This window comes from Doryrhamphus excisus, linkage group LG9 (genome assembly GCF_037039965.1).
Source record: "Doryrhamphus excisus strain RoL-2023G ecotype Guam linkage group LG9, RoL_Dexc_Guam_v1.1, whole genome shotgun sequence".
Taxonomy (NCBI): Eukaryota; Metazoa; Chordata; class Actinopteri; order Syngnathiformes; family Syngnathidae; genus Doryrhamphus; species Doryrhamphus excisus.
The window spans coordinates 21,253,147-21,270,168 of NC_136365.1; the positions used below are offsets into that span (position 1 = coordinate 21,253,147).

Sequence of the window (17,022 nt, forward strand, 5' to 3'; positions counted from 1 at the left end):
GTTTATTGATAAATTCAATTTGTCGAAAAAACTGTCGAGTTTAAATGCAATGTTGGGGGTAAAAACAGCGAAAATCTTTGTCGCCTCCCAGTGGACACAAATTGTAATGACAATTACTACTAGCATAGCTTTGAGTTCGGAAACAAGCTAGCTTGAGTTCTAGCATTGAAATATATGAAATAATTAGAAGTGAAGGTTTGAAGCACAAAAAAGGACATTTTCAATTAAATCATTTACTCAAAGTAGCTCTTCTGTATGACAACAAGCTCAACAAAAACCGGCAACTTCTTTGGTCCATTTCCGTATCCTCAACGTGATCACATGACCACACACACGCGCACACAGTCGTTAGTTTATTTTCACAACTCACGTGATCATTTTACTATGAAAGTCACACACACACGTGGGGACGGGGAGGGGTGGGGTCCAAAGTGATGTGACGTCAGCAGGGGGGGCGGGTTTCCCCTGAATAAATTAAACGTAAGTCCTCAGGTCCACCTTGTCCTCATACATCCTGTCCAAAAGGTTGTGAGCTCGAATGCAGCAGAGATGCCTGGGAGTGTGGGAGGTGGGGGGGGCGGTCCAATGAAGTGTTGCCTGCGGGCCACTTCCTGTTACCTCTTCTCGTTTAACAGCAGGCGGAAGCTGTGTAGCTGATGAATGCTGGTGGACAATCTGACACACAAGCACCAGTTTTTTTCAGTCGACGGCCCTTGATTGTTATCTGGAGCGAGGGGGCGTGGCCTACCTGGCGAAGCCGTTGAGCAAGGCTACAATCTCCTGGCGAGTGAGCTGGAAACCTTTAGAGGGCGAATGTTCCGAAAGGCTCTTGATCTGCTTCTCGGAGAAGAGGATCTTGAGGGCGGTCCCCAGGCCTTGCGTCTGCAGTCACATGACCACAACACAAAGTCAATAACACAAGTCAACATGCGCTCCGCTCGGGGGGGGGGGGGGGGGGGGGGGGGGGGGGGTCAGGACGCACACCTGCAGCTTTCCCCATAGACGACATTTACTGCAGCCCACGCAATCCATGATCCTGGAAATGTTCTTGAAGTGCAGCCGGAATTCTTCCTGGAAAAAGATCATTCCATGCAGGAATCAATAAGTGATGCTTCCGGAACAAAAGTAGTGACATTTTTCTTGGTTTAGGTCACTAATGAAGAAAAAGTAAGACATATAAGGAAATATATAAGGAATAATAATATATATTTATAATATAATATATATAATAAATATATAAGGAATTAATAATAATATAAATATAAGGAATAAAAAGTGAATATTGACATCTACCATTAGTATATATCAACAAAAAATGTACATAACATTTACTAGAGTAACTGTCAAATTTTTTATGAAAAAATGGACTTGTTCCATTGAAATATAAGAAATGAAAAATTTACATAACATTTACTAGATTAACTGTCGAATTTTGAATGAAAAAAATGACTTGTTCCATTGAAATATGAAAAAAAGTGAATATTGACATCTACCATTATATATTAACAAAAAATTGACATAACATTTACTAGAATAACTGTCAAATTTTGAATGAAATATCGGGAATAAAAAGTGAATATTGACATCTACCATTATATATTAACAAAAAATTGACAGAACATTTACTAGATTAACTGTCGAATTTTGAATGAAAAAAAAATGACTTGTTCCATTGAAATATGAGGAATAAAAAGTGAATATTGACATCTACCATTATATATTAACAAAAAATTACATAATATTTTCTAGAATAACTCAAATTTTGAATGAAAAAATTGACTTGTTCCATTGAAATATGAGGAATAAAAAGTGAATATTGACATCTACCATTATATATTAACAAAAAATTACATAATATTTTCTAGAATAACTCAAATTTTGAATGAAAAAATTGACTTGTTCCATTGAAATATGAGTAATAAAAAGTGAATATTGACATCTACCATTATATATTAACAAAAAAAATTACATAACATTTACTAGAGTAACTGTCGAAATTTGAATGAAAAAATTGACTTGTTCCATTGAAATATGAGTAATAAAAAGTGAATATTGACATCTACCATTATATATTAACAAAAAAAATTACATAACATTTACTAGAGTAACTGTCGAAATTTGAATGAAAAAATGACTTGTTCCATTGAAATATGAGTAATAAAAATGGCTGCACATTGAAGTGGAAGTCATGAACGTTCAAATATTTTACCTTCAAAATTTTAGCTTCTTTCTTATGTCCAGCAAACATGGACTTCTCATCAAAGTGCATGGGGAAGGCTCTAGAAGGAGGAAGAGACGGGTAAGTAAGTAAGTAAGTAAGTAAGCGTTGTCGTCCACACAGGAAGTGTTTTTTTTTTTTTTTTTACTTGATCTCGTCGAAGAAGTGCAGCAGCAGCTCCTTGGTGGCGGCGTCCTCGTGAGCGTTGCCCGTGTACAGGTTGACCACGGCGCGCTCGAAGTACGCCGCCACCTTGTAGAGCGCGCGCAGCTCGATCAGGTACAGGAAGTAGAGGTTCTTCAGACGCCGCGTGCCTTCGCCCTTCGTGTCGGCCATGTCGAAGCGACGACGGAACTCCTCCGCGTTGGGGCCCCACACGGATTTGCCCCACCCCTCTGTGTATATAAACACATGTACGTCAGCTACACTGGTGTGTATTGATTGTGGCCGTACAGCGGAGCCGTGTTTACCGTCCAGCAGGTACTCGGCGCTGAGGTGGATGTTGATGCTGCTGTGCAGGCCTGAGATGAGGCGGTAGAAAACTCTCTTCTCCAAACAAAGACCTGAGACGAGAACCATGGTAACCGGAACCGCTAGTCGCCGTATAAGTCGGCGACACGCGTCAATTAAAAGAGTCGGAAAGTTCACCTTCCAGCCAGTTGTAGAAGCCCTCGCCTGTAATGACATCACACTTTTTTTTCCAGACCTGACACCAGGATCATGTGATCACACCATGTGACTACTCACCATCGTCGTCACCTGAGAGGAGAAACAAGTTGATCCGTCAATCAAATGAAGACATCACAATAACTGACCCCGAAATTAACTACTCACCTCTGCTGGGGACCAAAGGGTTCCAAGGTCGGTACACAGACCTGGGTCTGTAAAGACATGTGACATGTCATGTGACTATTCGGTGATAACTGTGTGTGTGTGGGGTCACTGACTTGAAACAGTTCTCCTCGTAGATGCTGTTCCACACCCTCCATGCTGAAGGGCCCTTGTATCCCGTGAAGCGTTCCGGGTTAAGCAGCAGGTCCACGTACTCGGCGTCAGGGGACGTCTCGTCTGAAAGTCGCACAGTGGAGTCAGCGCGGCAATAACGGCTGCGTCCTGATGGGGGCGCTGCATGTGCTCACCATCCAGCTCGCAGAAATGATCCTGAGCGTCGTCGTGTCTCGCCCAGTCCGCAAACGCCTCTTTACTCTGATTGCTGCGAGTAAACACAAATCATGTAGAAGTACACGCGTACAGATGATACTCAGACCGAGGAGTGACGTGACAGCACGTGTGTGACAAATGTCACCAGTCGGCACTCACCTCAGGGTGCTGTTGATGGCGCCCAGTTCTTCGGCCTGTTGGCACTCGGCCATGTCCGACATGCTGTTGGCAGCCTGGGAATACTGAGCAGAGACCAGGACCGTGTTAGGAATCAAATGTGTGTGTGTGTGTGTGTGTGACCCTGTGCGCGCAGCTGTGGAATAACAACAAAGATGGCCGACCGTGACCACAAATGTACTGAATCCAGAAGTCAAACCTTCCAAAACAAACATGACTCGGCCTTCAGCCCGGTCACGGAATCTTCCCGGAGCAGATAAAGCGGCAGCTGCTAGCGGTACTTTGCAAATTCAGCTAGCGTGTTAGCGGTCAACATGATAAACGCCAAGATTACGAAGTAGCATTAGCACGTCGAGGTTGTGAAGGACATTAGCGGAGCACTTTTACGCTAATAACGCGGCCGGGATGTTGCATTTCCAAAATAGTTAAAATTGTTATGGTGAAGGAAAGTGGACTGGTGGTACCGGTTCCACATAACAGGTTGTGCAACATGCGCTTGTGAGCGTGCACGTGCACGTGGGGCCGGCTCTGCTCACCTTGTTATAATTCCCAGACTTGATACCTGCGGGAATCTTACTCTGAAATATTGAAGAGGAGGAGTCAGTACATTGTTAAGGTCAAAGGTGAAACGCGTAAAGAGGAAGTGACCTCTGGGCAAGGCTCCACGTGGCAGTCTTTGATGGCACAGTGACCGTCATCGGACCAGAATGGACACGGGCGCTTCAAGTTGACCTGAACACACACACACATTGTCATCAAAGTCAAGCACCACATCACCCCATGTGTGTGTGTGTGTGTGTGTGTGTGTGTGTGTGTCGCCGTGCACGTGTCCTACCTTGTAGTACCGAAAGTAGTCCCTCTCCGTCAGCTGCTTGATGCGAGGATAAATCTTGAAGTTGTTGAACAAGTCGATGCTCTCCACGTCGCAGAAGCAGTCGTCAAGAACGCCCGTCAGCTGCGAGTGATGACATCACAACGTTAATAGCGTGAAGCTAGCATGACGAGAATGTTCGTTAGCTAACACAAAACGCCGTGACGGTCCGCACTAACCCAGTCGGGGAGTGGACCTGTGTTACCTGAAACCAACAACAACACAAACACCAACACCTTGAGTCAACACGTGGAGGAGTGGCACACACATATATTATTATCTTATATTGACATCTACTATTATATATTAACAAAAAAATTACATAACAATTACTAGAATAACATATACTATTATATTAACATTAACTACAATAAAATATACACTTATTTTAACTATAACTTATATCAACATCTACTCTCATGGTAACGTTTACGGAGGAGTGGCACACACATATATTATTATGTTATATTGACATCTGCCATTATATATTAATAAAAAATATACATAACATTTACTAGAATAACATTTTTGGTTAGCATATACTATTATATTAACATTAACTACAATAAAATATACACTTATTTTAACATTAACTGTTATATCAACATCTACTCTAATGGTAACGTTTACAGTTACAATAACATTTACTCTTGTATAAACATATTCATATACTATATTATGCTAATTAACAGCTGTTAGCACATGTGGACTCTAGCTTAGAACACCAGACGGCTACAAAGACAGTTCAAAAGTTTTTTGTTTCCCGGTGATTGACCTCTGACCTGTGAGTGCAGCAGTGCGGTGACGGTGACAAAATGGAAGACACATATCTCTCTCATCATCTTCATCATCATCCTGACTTCTTTCCTTGCTTTAAACTCTTGTGTTTATGTTTGTGTTTTGTATGATGCACGCTGACTTGTCACTAAGGTGTTGAAGCCCACCCCCCTTGGTAGCTAGCTCTCACGCCTAGCCACGCCCCCTGCAGTCCTCCTGTCCAATGAGGTAATTGACTGAGAATCGAAGGACTACAACTTCGACGGTATGGGGGCGGGCGTAACTCGGGGCTGACCAATCACGTTACACCACGCTGGTGTATTTAGTTAAGTGCAGTACACAAGTTGACTTACCTTCACATTATAAACATTTACGTGCCATTTGGTCGGGAAATCTCACGGGAAACATAATTTATCCTAAACAAGGAAGATAATTAACAACTACAACAATTATTAAATTAGCTAAGTAAACCATTCAATCCTAAATCGAACACAAACATTTGCTAGTTTACTGCTAGTAAACACCGCGTTCAAATGTAAGCACTGTTCGCCGCTAAGCAACATGACAAAAATTGTGACGTCATCCTGGTGAACATTCTAGAAGAATCCATCTTCGACGTCATTTGTAAGCAGACAGAACGTAGCGTTCAAGCAGTAAGAAGGAACCAGTAAAGGTGAGGACAAAAAAGTAGTACTAAAGTGACGAAAATTGTGACTTACATGACAGAAGCAGCTCTGCTCCTGCTGGTCTGTGCCCGTCCTTGCTATGTGGTCCGTCCGCTTGAACCAGCCCATAGCTAACTTCCCCACGAAGAAGGCCAGCAACAAAACACTAAAGGCTTGTAAAGTCACCCTCCACATGCCTTGGCGTACTCCAGTACACAAGTATACAATACACAGGCAGTAAATGGCGAAAAATCAACAAGACTAACAAGGACTTCCGCCTTCTGCCAGTGTGCGGTTAGCTTCCGCAGGCTAACAGACGCTAACAGAACACACTGTTAGCGAATCGTCGAGCGGAGTATGCGGACTGTGCACACCCTAACGCGGACGCCGGGAACTACAAGTCCCCCGAAAAAACGGAGGTAATCTTGACCAAAATGAACATAACTTGGAGAAGTTTTCACCAACAGCTTACACGATTGTGTCAAATCACAAAACAACTTTCGGTGTGAGTTTTCAACGTAAAATACTTCATCGTTGTGGGTTGGTTCAAGACAGTTGAAAATGTTTTGTATTTTTGTTAAAACTTATGAATTACTTCACTACATCAAGCTCCCACCAGAATGGGTGCTTATACTACGTTAAATCATCGCTTATCCAGTGCTGTCACTTGGCTGCACTGCAGTTTACTTTGAAACGCAAACCGGAAGCGATTAATGTTTCATATAAAGCAGCTTGTAGGTCGTCGGTGATGGTGCTGAGGAGAGAGCATCTCCCAGGCCGAGCTTTTTGGGAGATACTGCGTTAGATGGTCCAGAAGTGGCATCACACTCGTCTGCCGGTGGACATCTTCTCCATATAGTGGAACGATGGTGGATTTCTCCCAAGGTGGCGCGGTGTGTCACAGCAGAAACGGCCTGAGCAGCGGCGGCAAGAAAACGTCGAAAAGGTCTCGAACGAGAAGAAGCAAAAGAGGTCGGAGACGTCGGAATAAAAAGAACAACAGGAACAATAACAATAAAACGCCGCCGCCGTTTTTACCACCGGAGGTAGCAACTTCCTTTTAGCCCCGCAAGTTAGCAACATGCTAGCTAGCTAGCTAACGTTAACTTGCTGCGTCAAAGCGTCGAGCTCACAACAAACACAACAACAGTGACAGTATTCCTATTGTAAGCCTCCGTTCGCGTACACCTAAACGCCACACAAGGACGTGACATGCCAGTGAAACTGCTGTTTAACGTCCTCCATGACGTCATGTTGTTGTCAGGGAAACGTCAATAAAGCAACACACAATACACATTCAAACAAACTCTCTTAAGACGTTATTTTTGTTACAGCTCATTAGTCAGTTCTTTGAATAAAGAATAAGGTACACAATTATACATAAATAATAGTTATAATAATGTTGTGTGTGTGTGTTTGCAGGCAGAAGAAGGAAACATTGAATATAAGGTAGCGGTCATTAGCACGGCAATCAGTGTTAGCATCGTCTTACAGTACTAAGATGTGACCGATTCCCTCTAGCTCAAGCTGGTCAACCCTACTCAGTACCGCTTCGAGCATCTCGCCACGCAGCTCAAATGGCGCCTCCAGGAGGGTCGCGGCGAAGCCGTCTACCAGATTGGCGTGGAGGACAACGGGCTCCTGGTGGGGCTGAGCGAGGCCGACCTGAAGGCGTCTATCAGCACCTTGAAGAAGATGGCCGACAAGTATGTTGACGATGACGTCGCTGTCTCCTGTTCTTTGTCTTGACTTATCCTGTCACGACGCTCAGGGTGGGCGCCGACATCACCGTTCTTCGAGAGAGGGAGGTGGACTACGACCTGGACAGAAGCACGCGAAGAATCGCTGAGGTTCTGGTGCGAAAAGTTCCAGATGATCAGCAGGTGAAAGTCGAGATTTTTATCTTTGTATTGTTTGAAAAGAGGCGGCACGGCGGTCGTGTGGTTAGCGCGCAGACCTCACAGCTAGGAGACCAGGGTTCAATTCCACCCTCTGTGTGGAGTTTGCATGTTCTCCCCGTGCATGCGTGGGGTTTCTCCGGGTACTCCGGTTTCCTCCCACATTCCAAAAACATGCTAGGTTAATTAGCCACTCCAAATTGTCCATAGGTATGAATGTGAGTGTGAATGGTTGTTTGTCTATATGTGCCCTGTGATTGGCTGGCCACCAGTCCAGGGTGTACACCGCCTCTCGCCCGAAGACAGCTGGGATAGGCTCCAGCACCCCCGCAACCCTCGTGAGGAAAAGCGGTAGAAAATGAATGAATGAATGATGTTTTGCAAATTTGGAGTGGTCAGACTGGAGCAGGAGGGGATAGAAAAGAAAAAAAAAGAAAATGGGGGAGTTAATTTTTAGACAAAATGTCTAAACAACGATGTTACTCTGGTCCCCCCCCCATTCCAAAAACATGCTAGGTTAATTAGCCACTCCAAATTGTCCATAGGTATGAATGTGAGTGTGAATGGTTGTTTGTCTATATGTGCCCTGTGATTGGCTGGCGACCAGACCAGGGTGTACCCCGCCTCTCGCCCAAAGACAGCTGGGATAGGCTCCAGCACCCCCGCGACCCTCGTGAGGAAAAAAGCAGTAGAAAATGGATGAATGTTTGAAAAGATTCCCCAAACTAAAGAGTGTCCATGTGGACCGGGACAGTTCCTGGACCTGCGTGTGGCTGTGTTGGGGAACGTGGATTCCGGGAAGTCGACTCTGCTCGGCGTCCTGACGCAAGGCGAGCTGGACAACGGGCGAGGGCGAGCGCGCCTCAACCTCTTCAGACACCTCCACGAGATCCAAACGGGACGCACGTCCAGCATCAGCTTTGAGATCCTGGGCTTCAACAGCAAAGGCGAAGTGAGCAACGGGATTCAGACCCAGGAAGATCCGTTCATCCAATCACGCGTGTTGAAATGTGTCTCGCAGGTGGTCAACTACAGCGACTCTCGCAGCGCCGAGGAGATCTGCGAGAGCTCCTCCAAGATGATCACCTTCATGGACCTGGCTGGACACTACAAGTATCTGAAGACCACCATCTTTGGTCTCACCAGCTACTGCCCTGACTTCGCTATGCTGGTGGTCAGTGGCAACACTGGCGTCGGTGAGCCTCCTTCTGGTTTCCATTCTCGAGTTAATTTGCTCAACTGCAGAAAGTGCTAGGCCTCCTTTATGTGATGAGGCATCTGGTGATTAATTATTATCATTTAGGTTGGCTATGATCATTTATGTAGAATATATCATGCATTATGTATAACATATGCATGATACATCATGTTTATGGTGATGGTTGAATTTCATTTGAACATGCATCAGATGCCAATTGAATGCATCACATAATCAGTTCCCAGCTCCACATGTCCAAAAGGAGTAGGAAGAAACAAAGCTTATTAAATCCTACCCCTCCATCTGGTACTTTTACAATCACTAACTGTTACATTTGTTCACTTCCTGCTTTCCATAATACAGTTTAAAGTCTAAGCTTGATGGTGTGACAGTGAGTGTCTCGTCTCGTCCCCCATCCAGCCGGTACCACCCGGGAGCATCTGGGTCTGGCCATGGCGTTGAAAGTTCCCATCTTTGTGGTGGTCAGCAAAGTGGACGTGTGCTCGCGCGGCACCGTGGACCGAACGCTGCGGCAGCTGGAGCGACTCCTCAAGCAGCCGGGCTGCAACAAAGTCCCCCTGCTGGTGTCCAACCCGGACGACGCCGTCACCGCGGCGCAACAGTTTGCTCAGTCGGCGTGGTGGGTTGCCTGTGTGTGTGTACATGCACACGTGTGTGTGTGTGTGCATTAACTTAGCCTGTGTGTGTGTGTGTGTGCAGCATCACGCCCATCTTGACACTTTCCAGCGTGTCAGGAGAAAGTCTGGAACTCCTCAAAGTCTTCTTGAATGTTCTTCCTCCTCTGAGCAACAGCAAGGAACAAGAGGAGCTCATGCAGCAGCTCACCGAGTTCCAGGTGTGCACAAACACACACGTTGTCGTTTTAATGAGAAACATGTCCGTCAGAAGTTACACACATGCTACGATTGATGCGAGTGTTGTGTTCAAGTGCTAAGCAGTCACAGTGCCCCCCAGTGGACACAGTGTTGTACTGACACATTGACTTGCAGGTGGATGAAATCTACTCTGTGCCTGACGTGGGGACAGTGGTGGGCGGGACTTTATACAGGTGAGACCACACCGAGCGCCTCGGCCGTGACATTCCATAACAAGTTTTGTGTGTGTGTGTGTCAGTGGGGTGTGTCGCGAGGGCGAGCGTCTCGTGGTCGGCCCCACAGACGAAGGTCACTTCCTGCGTCTGAAGGTGGTGAGCATCCAGAGGAACCGCTCGGCGTGCAGACTGCTGAGGGCGGGCCAAGCCGCCACGCTGGCGCTCGGCAGCTTCGACCGGTCGCTGCTGCGTAAGGTCAGAGGTCGCGGAGAGCGGAGGGCGTCATCGGCGACGTCGTCAGCCATGTCACGTCGGCCGTTGTTGTTGTTGCAGGGGATGGTGATGGTGAGTCCCAAGATGAAGCCCACCATCTGTTGCGAGTTTGAGGCCGCCATCGTGCTCCTCTTCCACGCCAAAACCTTCCGTCGCGGGTCACAGGTCACCGCCCACGTGGGCAACGTGCGACAGACGGCTGTGGTCGAGTGCCTCCACGGGAAGGTGCGCGCGTCTCGCAGGGGAACGTTCACCAGGTGTCTGTACGACGTGTACACGTATGTATATTCTTTCCTTGCAGGACGAGCTGCGAACTGGCGAGCGAGCTGTCGTTCGATTCCGCTTCATCAAACATCCGGAGTACCTCCGGACCGGTGCCAAGCTGCTTTTCAGAGAGGGCGTGACCAAAGGCATCGGACACGTCACCCGTTTGCTTCCTGCTGACCAGAACCACCAGCAGAACCAGAACCTTCAACAGCTCTGAAGACATGACGGGCGGTGGATCAGTGGATGAGTGGTTCCGGTCTGGTCTCCGAACCCCCTACCCCCCCCCAGCTCTTCATCCTCTTTGCTAATCTGATGTTGTCCCATACGCTGATCCGGATTATTTCCCAGCACGCTCCAAGAAGTTGTTTGTGTGTCATGACTTGTTTGAGCACTTTAGGGCGTTTTGCAGCCAAAAGATGAACACTGAATGTATCGCAGATAAATATTATTTAACTCAACTTTGACATTTGTCGTGCATGCGAGCGCTCAACGTTTACATTTCATGAATAAACTCACATGACTTCCAACGCAAGATGGCCGCTCTAGTTTGGCCTACTAGCCTAGTAGCGTGCTGGCACTTTATGTAGACAGGTAGAAGGCGGAACTTAATCTTTAATTTTGTTATATTTGATCTTTGACAGCTGTCCATCATTGTGGTCATGTCGTCGAAACTCATGCCAGACTTCTCTGTCGGGGGCGGATCCTCAGATAGAGCTGGGAGGAAGTGATGAGAAACTTAAGTAAGATTAGATTAAAAAAACAGGAATTAATCTTGTACTAAAAATCAGCACTACATGCTAATGCTAATTTATGCCCATTTACCCCAAGCAGGTTTCGGGGGATGTAACCCTCGTAGTCGCCACATCTCGCCCACCACCACTCACTCTCCACCTCGTCTTCCCGTTTCAGCACCGTCATGCAGTCGCCCTCCTGGAAGCCCAGCTCGTCACTGCTCTGCGTCTCATAGTTCCACAGGGCGTAGACCACCCCTCTGTTCATCACCCCCATCTTCTCCTGGACGCCTGCACACGGAACACTGAGATCATCATTTCAGAACCCTTGTTGACGTCTCTTGAAAGCAAGTCGGATGTCCCTGAGTAGATAATGACTCCAGGAGAACCTCCCCCAAGTCTCTAAAACTGATTTAACACCCTGAAGAGTCCAGATGGACCCACATGACGTCTTCTTCAAAGAATCAGATGATTCTTCAAACACCATGGACCACAAAAGCTTTGGACTTTGGTCTCCTGACCTCCTGGACCCCTCCAGAAAGCTGCTGTTGCTCACCATAGAGGAACTGGGAGCACTGGGCGTAGCCGTCCTCCGTTTCCTCACACTTGTCAGCAGCCGTCTGCAAGTCGCTGTACGTGGCGGCGAAGACGGCGGCACCCGACTCCACCAGGAACTTGCACACCTGCACGTTGTTGCAGGAGGCGGCGCAGTGCAGCGGCGTCCTGGCAACACGGCAAAAGACAAGTTAAGAACGCCGCTTTACGCCGTGGGGCCTTGTGTGTGGGGGGGGGGGGGCGCCACCACACTCTTACTGACCAGCCGTCACTGTCTGCGGCGTTGACGTTGACGCCAAACTGGACCAGAAACTTGACGATCTCCGTGTGTCCGGCGCACACGGCGTTGTGTAGCGCCGTGATGCCCTCGTCGTTGGCTGAACTGGGATCGTCGACCTAAAAAAAAAAGGGGGGTCAAGCGTCTTCTACGGGATGGCGGCGCATCCAAGATGGCGAATGGACTCACATCATAGATCACCCTGCGGACAAGGTCGTATTCGCCCTCTAGGGACGAGTCCAGCAGGATGGCCAGGGGGTTGAACTTGACCCGGACTGCCCGGTCTACGGGACCTGAGTCAGCTTTGCGGAGGATGGACTTCTTTCCCTGAAAGAGGTCCACTTCATTAGATAGAATATGTTTGGTTTTTGGTTTTCGAAGTGGACTCACCACCAATGTCGTGACCTGCCCGGTGACCTCTGGGGGACACAGGACTTGGGTGTCCTCTCCTTGGAAGAGGTACGGTGGTGGAGAGGACGGGAGGTCCTGGGGTTGGAAGGTGACCGGATACACCGCTTCCTCCTTGACCTCCCCCATAGGGGCGGCTGGTGGGCAGTAGGATGTGGAGTTTAAGATGGGTGACCGTGGGGGAACTGGGGGCGGGCTCATATCCTCTGAGCCAGTAACTGGGGTCTCCGCGAGGATGGTCTCCATGGCAGCCAGAGTGGTCTTCTGGTAGAGAAGCTTCTGGATGTTGGGTCCTACTGGACCCTCGGGCTCCGTGATGGAGCCGCGCTTCTTCAGGGGCCGGGGGGCGTGGTGCCGGCGCCGCAGGGCTTCCGTGTCGGTGTCGCCGGCGCTCCTGTGGGGGGTAGATAGAAAGGGGAGGAGCTTTGTGGGACTGAGCGGTCGAGGCGGGGCTCGCTCTGCAGCCTCTAACCCAGAACCTTCACTCTCGCTCCTCTTAGAAGCATACGAGAGGGCAGACTGCTGCCCCCCACTGGCCGGGAGGACTGGTTTGCCATACACTGGGGGGAGGAAGACCAGTTGTTAGCTGGAAAGCTAATGAAGCATTCGATTTGTGGCGACAAGAGACCTGGTTGGCAGCGAGGCAGCGTGCTGGCCTGGTAGCTCTTTCCCAGGAGGCTTTGCTGCGTGTACACAGAGTAGATGGACGCCGCCGCCACTCTCTGAGGCTTCTGCAACACGGGGGTCGGGGGCGCCGAGGGCTCCGGGGTGTAAGGTCGTACGGTGGCAGCGGGGGGGCTCTCCTGCTTTCTGGCCAGTGGGAGGGTGTGACTGTGAAGAGCACCCCCTGCTGGCCGCGTCTTTCCAGGGAAGGTTCCCGTTGAGAAGGTGGTCGCTGGAGGTGGAGCTAGCTTAAAAGACAAACGACCCAAACACCTTTGGAAACCGCCCACAGGGACGATATCATAGGTTTGACTTCACCGGTACCTGGCGATTCCCGGGGGGGTCTTCAGTCATGTGATTGGTCCTTAAAGCGACAGGGGGCGAGGTTTCTGCTGCGGAGAACATAATCAGTGTGTTGAAAGCATAACCTACCAGTGTCCTTGAAGGCAACACATGCCACACCTGAGGTGTAGCGGCGCATGCTGGTCATGCGGGGCAGTGTGGAGGCGTGGGCGGGGCTGGACTCATCCCTGGTCTTGACGGCTGCAACGCAACAACACATCTGATTGGTTCATCAAGATCACATGACTGCATCGAGCTCACAATCTACCTGAGGCTGCTTTGAGCGGGCGGGGCGGAGGCTTCAGAGACCGGTTAGGCATCGGCAGAGTGGCTGTGCCATCCCGGTAGGCGGGCTTCGCTACGACGTCTTGGTGAGTCGGAGGCGCCGGCACCTGACAGGACGACTGGATGTACGGGCCCACCGCCGCCACCTTGGAGGCCACTGCACTTTCTGAGGTCACCTGCACGGGGGAGCCCACACAAACGGTTCCTGTTCCAGCCGTCCAGACATTGGCGGACCCACCCGATGGCTCCCCAACGGCCCACACATTTGCCGCGTTCTCCCGGTGCTGCAGCGCCGCCTTTTTCTTCCAGAGACGATGGCGGAGCTCAGCCAGGCGCCGCTCCATGGCCGCCACCTCCAGGTTCTTCTTGTTCAGCCCCTCCCTCTGCTGCTGCAGGCGGGTGCTCTGGTCCTGGTTCAGTTGGTTCCTCACCTAAAAAAGGTCCAACGCCAAATAAGCATTTTGATTAGCACGCCGTGTTAGCGTCTCGGCTAGCACGCTGACCTGCAGCTCTCTGCAGAGACGCTCCAGCTCCACGGACGAGGAAGAGGTGGAATGGAGGCGTGAAAGAGGAGGCAGAAGCGAGCTGCTCCTCAGCGCCTCCAGCTGGAGGCTCAGCTCCTCCACGCGGGTGACGGCCAGCAGGACCTCCTTCTGTTTCTGCTGGAGAACGCCGCTCATCTGCTCCACCTCCTCCACTGGAGAAGCAAAAGCAGAACCTCAGCGATAATAATCCAACCATATCACCCCCCCCCCCCTTCACAAACGCCCCGTCTCACCCAGCTTGCTGTTGCTGAGGCGTTTGGTCTCCACTTGGCCCCTGAGGGCCCGCACACGCTGCAATTTGGCCTCCTGCTTGAGGATGTTCTCCCGCAGCCGCTGCACTTGCTCCTTCTCAGACGCTTCCTGATGCCCATCTTGCCTCACGTTCCTCAGTCGCTGCACAGAAGACGAATGATGACATCATCTAACTTGTCCAGTTAGAACTGTGACAGCTAGCTAGTCACCTCCTGGTCCACAGTCATGTGACCTGTGCTCCTCATGTGATCAGCTGGCCTGCACACACCTGAGCAGAAAGACACAGTAGCTTAGCATCAGATTGTGTGTGTGTGTGCTTGTGTTTACCTGGTTGTAGTCCAGGGTCCGCTGGGGGCCGCAGGAGGTACGTCACCTCCACTCTGTGCTGTCCCCAACGCTGCAACACCTCCATCATCTTCTCCTCCTCCCCGACGGTGCGCTCTGATTGGCCGAGACATATGTCAATCAGTGTGTTTGTGTGATTAAATGCACACACAATAAGGACACGCCCACTAGTAAGAGTGGAGCACTGCATGCTGGGAACAGACCGGATCCTCTCCACGTCTCAGTCAGGGAGCAACGGACTTCTCCGGGCTCCCTGCAGACGTCCAGGACGTCCCGACACAGCGTGTGCGGCAGGATGGGAATCTCGCAGGCGTCCTGCTCGCCGCTGCCGAGGAAGACGGTCAGGAACATCTGAAGGAAAAGGAATCATGTGATTGCGGTCATGGCATTCGAGTACGCTCATGCTAGCAAGCGTTCTTGTGTGGTTCCGATGACTCGTCGGGTTTATTTGGACGGTCGTTGGTCCATGTGGTGTTCCCATCATGCACCATCTGACGCACCAGCGGGAGAATCCTGTTTGGAGGCGGTCCTAGTTTTTAAAATAACCTTTGACCTTTCCGATGACACTATGGTGAGCGTGGGAAGCCATGTTGGAAAGCTTGTCCTACTTTGGGCTCTTGAGGAAAAGTGGAGCAGCAGTCCAGACTGTCATGATGGGTGGGGGGCAGGGTCAGACTGTTATTGCAGAGGGGTGGGTGGGTGGGTGGCGGGGTACAGGGTCAGACTGTTATTGCGGAGTCCAGACAGGAAGTAGACCCTGTTTACATGGATGCTGCTTCTGTGCACATCGCTTAGCAGACCACACTGACCACATGACTTCATCTTAATCCGGACTGAATTAGAGCCCCCCCCCCCCCCCAAGACCTCCTGCTGTTGAGGGACGCCATCAACAATGAGGCGTCTGCTGACCCGTCATGTGACCACATGACTCTTAATGGGTCACGGCATTAAAAGGGCTTGTCGATGGCCAACAACATTCCGGTCAGTATTGAAGGACCAGCTAATGCTAATGCTAAGTGCCGCTAACAATAAACAATCACCAGAGGCCATAGTGCAGGGCTTGCTATGATAGGCTGTGATGTGTTCATAAGTACAGAAGGATATTTGAACGCAATGAATCATCATCACCATGATGAATCACCATGGCAACCAACATAGAGGCAGCTGCTCGCCACAGCTTGCTTCCTGAATGAGGGCTGGTGCCATATGGGAGGCAATGTCACATGACCACATGGGATTAACACACACACATTCGAGGATTAAAGAAGATTGCTCATTAAAAACAGCGCAAACAATCACAGCTACGGTGCAATGTAATCACATTCAAACATGGATGACGCTATCCACGGACGCAAAGCTCCATATTCTCCTTCGACAGCGTGCGTGTGTGAGTGTGGTCACCATGGCACCTGTTGCCAAGCAGAACAGCGAGCTGAGCTCCACACAGTGCAGCCAGGAGGATGCTGGAGGATGCTACTTCCTGTTTGATGGAAGGGCAGCAATTCCCAAAACAAAATTCCACCATATTGAATTATTATTATTATGATTATTATTATTCTACCAATTCTACCATAGCATCCAGTCTGCTCAGCAACTTTGGTGACATCTACGTAACAAACCCTGTAGCCAGTAAAGCACATCAGTGAAATGACATGGTTACACATGGTCACAGTTAACCAATCAAAGAACCAGCTTCTACCTTCGTTGCCAAAACCTTCTTACAGAAGATCTCAATTACCCTTATTTTGTCTTTTTCCGGATTTGACCTCTTTTATAACGCAAACATTGACAGGTATGTCTCACCGGTATCATGGTGTCCGCACGCACGTGCACAGTGTGTTGTTGTCTGCAGATGGCACGAGGGAACCGGATGTGGTCGCAAGGGCGTCCACGATTACTTTGAGCATGTGTGTGAGGATCACGATCATTCAATTCATGCACAGCACGTAAAGCGCTGGTGCGTGACAAGAACAGCTTCCGCATTGGTTCTTCAGCATAAGAGCCAATTGGAACGTTGCAATTGAAATATTTTGAAATACACTCCATTGTGTAGGTACAATTTT

At 49.2% G+C, this 17,022-nt stretch overlaps 3 protein-coding genes across 4 annotated transcripts; 1 reads left to right on the forward strand and 2 right to left on the reverse strand.

Annotated features, from left to right (window-relative positions):
* Window positions 1–27: 27 nt before the first annotated feature.
* On the reverse strand, window positions 28–6,422 carry ero1b (endoplasmic reticulum oxidoreductase 1 beta). Of its 2 annotated transcripts, none has more exons than XM_058065368.2 (16): window positions 5,924–6,422; window positions 4,392–4,511; window positions 4,205–4,288; window positions 4,093–4,134; window positions 3,539–3,621; window positions 3,358–3,431; window positions 3,166–3,286; window positions 3,053–3,099; window positions 2,966–2,977; window positions 2,867–2,893; window positions 2,689–2,781; window positions 2,367–2,613; window positions 2,210–2,279; window positions 985–1,071; window positions 749–882; window positions 28–675 (listed from the first exon to the last, which is right to left on the reverse strand). In XM_058065368.2, the coding sequence occupies exons 1-16, from the start codon at window positions 6,062–6,064 to the stop codon at window positions 615–617; spliced, it is 1,443 nt and encodes a 480-aa protein (XP_057921351.2). In that variant the 5' UTR covers window positions 6,065–6,422; the 3' UTR covers window positions 28–614. The 2 variants fall into 2 exon arrangements, with proteins under 2 accessions (XP_057921351.2, XP_057921353.2); XM_058065370.2 differs by lacking the exon at window positions 5,924–6,422 and adding an exon at window positions 5,210–5,371.
* On the forward strand, window positions 6,417–11,184 carry gtpbp2b (GTP binding protein 2b). Its single transcript, XM_058065366.2, has 12 exons — window positions 6,417–6,915; window positions 7,292–7,318; window positions 7,391–7,575; window positions 7,641–7,752; window positions 8,522–8,719; window positions 8,789–8,963; window positions 9,386–9,605; window positions 9,686–9,821; window positions 9,976–10,034; window positions 10,100–10,271; window positions 10,350–10,514; window positions 10,591–11,184. The coding sequence occupies exons 1-12, from the start codon at window positions 6,736–6,738 to the stop codon at window positions 10,771–10,773; spliced, it is 1,812 nt and encodes a 603-aa protein (XP_057921349.2). The 5' UTR covers window positions 6,417–6,735; the 3' UTR covers window positions 10,774–11,184.
* On the reverse strand, window positions 10,969–16,842 carry LOC131122151 (apoptosis-stimulating of p53 protein 2-like). The gene is made up of 16 exons (XM_058065362.2): window positions 16,763–16,842; window positions 15,163–15,310; window positions 14,942–15,055; window positions 14,824–14,882; window positions 14,596–14,755; window positions 14,321–14,514; window positions 13,801–14,248; window positions 13,653–13,733; window positions 13,515–13,582; window positions 13,156–13,438; window positions 12,510–13,087; window positions 12,309–12,446; window positions 12,105–12,238; window positions 11,844–12,010; window positions 11,379–11,578; window positions 10,969–11,270 (listed from the first exon to the last, which is right to left on the reverse strand). Exons 1-16 carry the CDS (start codon window positions 16,769–16,771, stop codon window positions 11,229–11,231), a joined length of 2,823 nt encoding a protein of 940 aa, XP_057921345.2. The 5' UTR covers window positions 16,772–16,842; the 3' UTR covers window positions 10,969–11,228.
* Window positions 16,843–17,022: the final 180 nt, after the last annotated feature.

What these genes read in the sequence shown, in the direction of transcription:
- ero1b (XM_058065368.2), bottom strand. Translation starts at nt 6,064, where the DNA reads ATGTGGAGGGTGACTTTACAAGCCTTTAGTGTTTTGTTGCTGGCCTTC. An exon ending in GTCTATGGGGAAAGCTGCAG is followed by an intron (nt 883 to 984) that starts GTGTGCGTCCTG and finishes ATGTGACTGCAG; the next exon opens with ACGCAAGGCCTGGGGACCGC. An exon ending in TTGCTCAACGGCTTCGCCAG is followed by an intron (nt 676 to 748) that starts GTAGGCCACGCC and finishes CTTGTGTGTCAG; the next exon opens with ATTGTCCACCAGCATTCATC.
- gtpbp2b (XM_058065366.2), top strand. Translation starts at nt 6,736, where the DNA reads ATGGTGGATTTCTCCCAAGGTGGCGCGGTGTGTCACAGCAGAAACGGC. An exon ending in CAGTGGCAACACTGGCGTCG is followed by an intron (nt 8,964 to 9,385) that starts GTGAGCCTCCTT and finishes TCCCCCATCCAG; the next exon opens with CCGGTACCACCCGGGAGCAT. An exon ending in TCGAGTGCCTCCACGGGAAG is followed by an intron (nt 10,515 to 10,590) that starts GTGCGCGCGTCT and finishes CTTTCCTTGCAG; the next exon opens with GACGAGCTGCGAACTGGCGA.
- LOC131122151 (XM_058065362.2), bottom strand. An exon ending in GCTGCCTCGCTGCCAACCAG is followed by an intron (nt 13,088 to 13,155) that starts GTCTCTTGTCGC and finishes TCCTCCCCCCAG; the next exon opens with TGTATGGCAAACCAGTCCTC. An exon ending in GTGCTCCCAGTTCCTCTATG is followed by an intron (nt 11,579 to 11,843) that starts GTGAGCAACAGC and finishes TTCCGTGTGCAG; the next exon opens with GCGTCCAGGAGAAGATGGGG.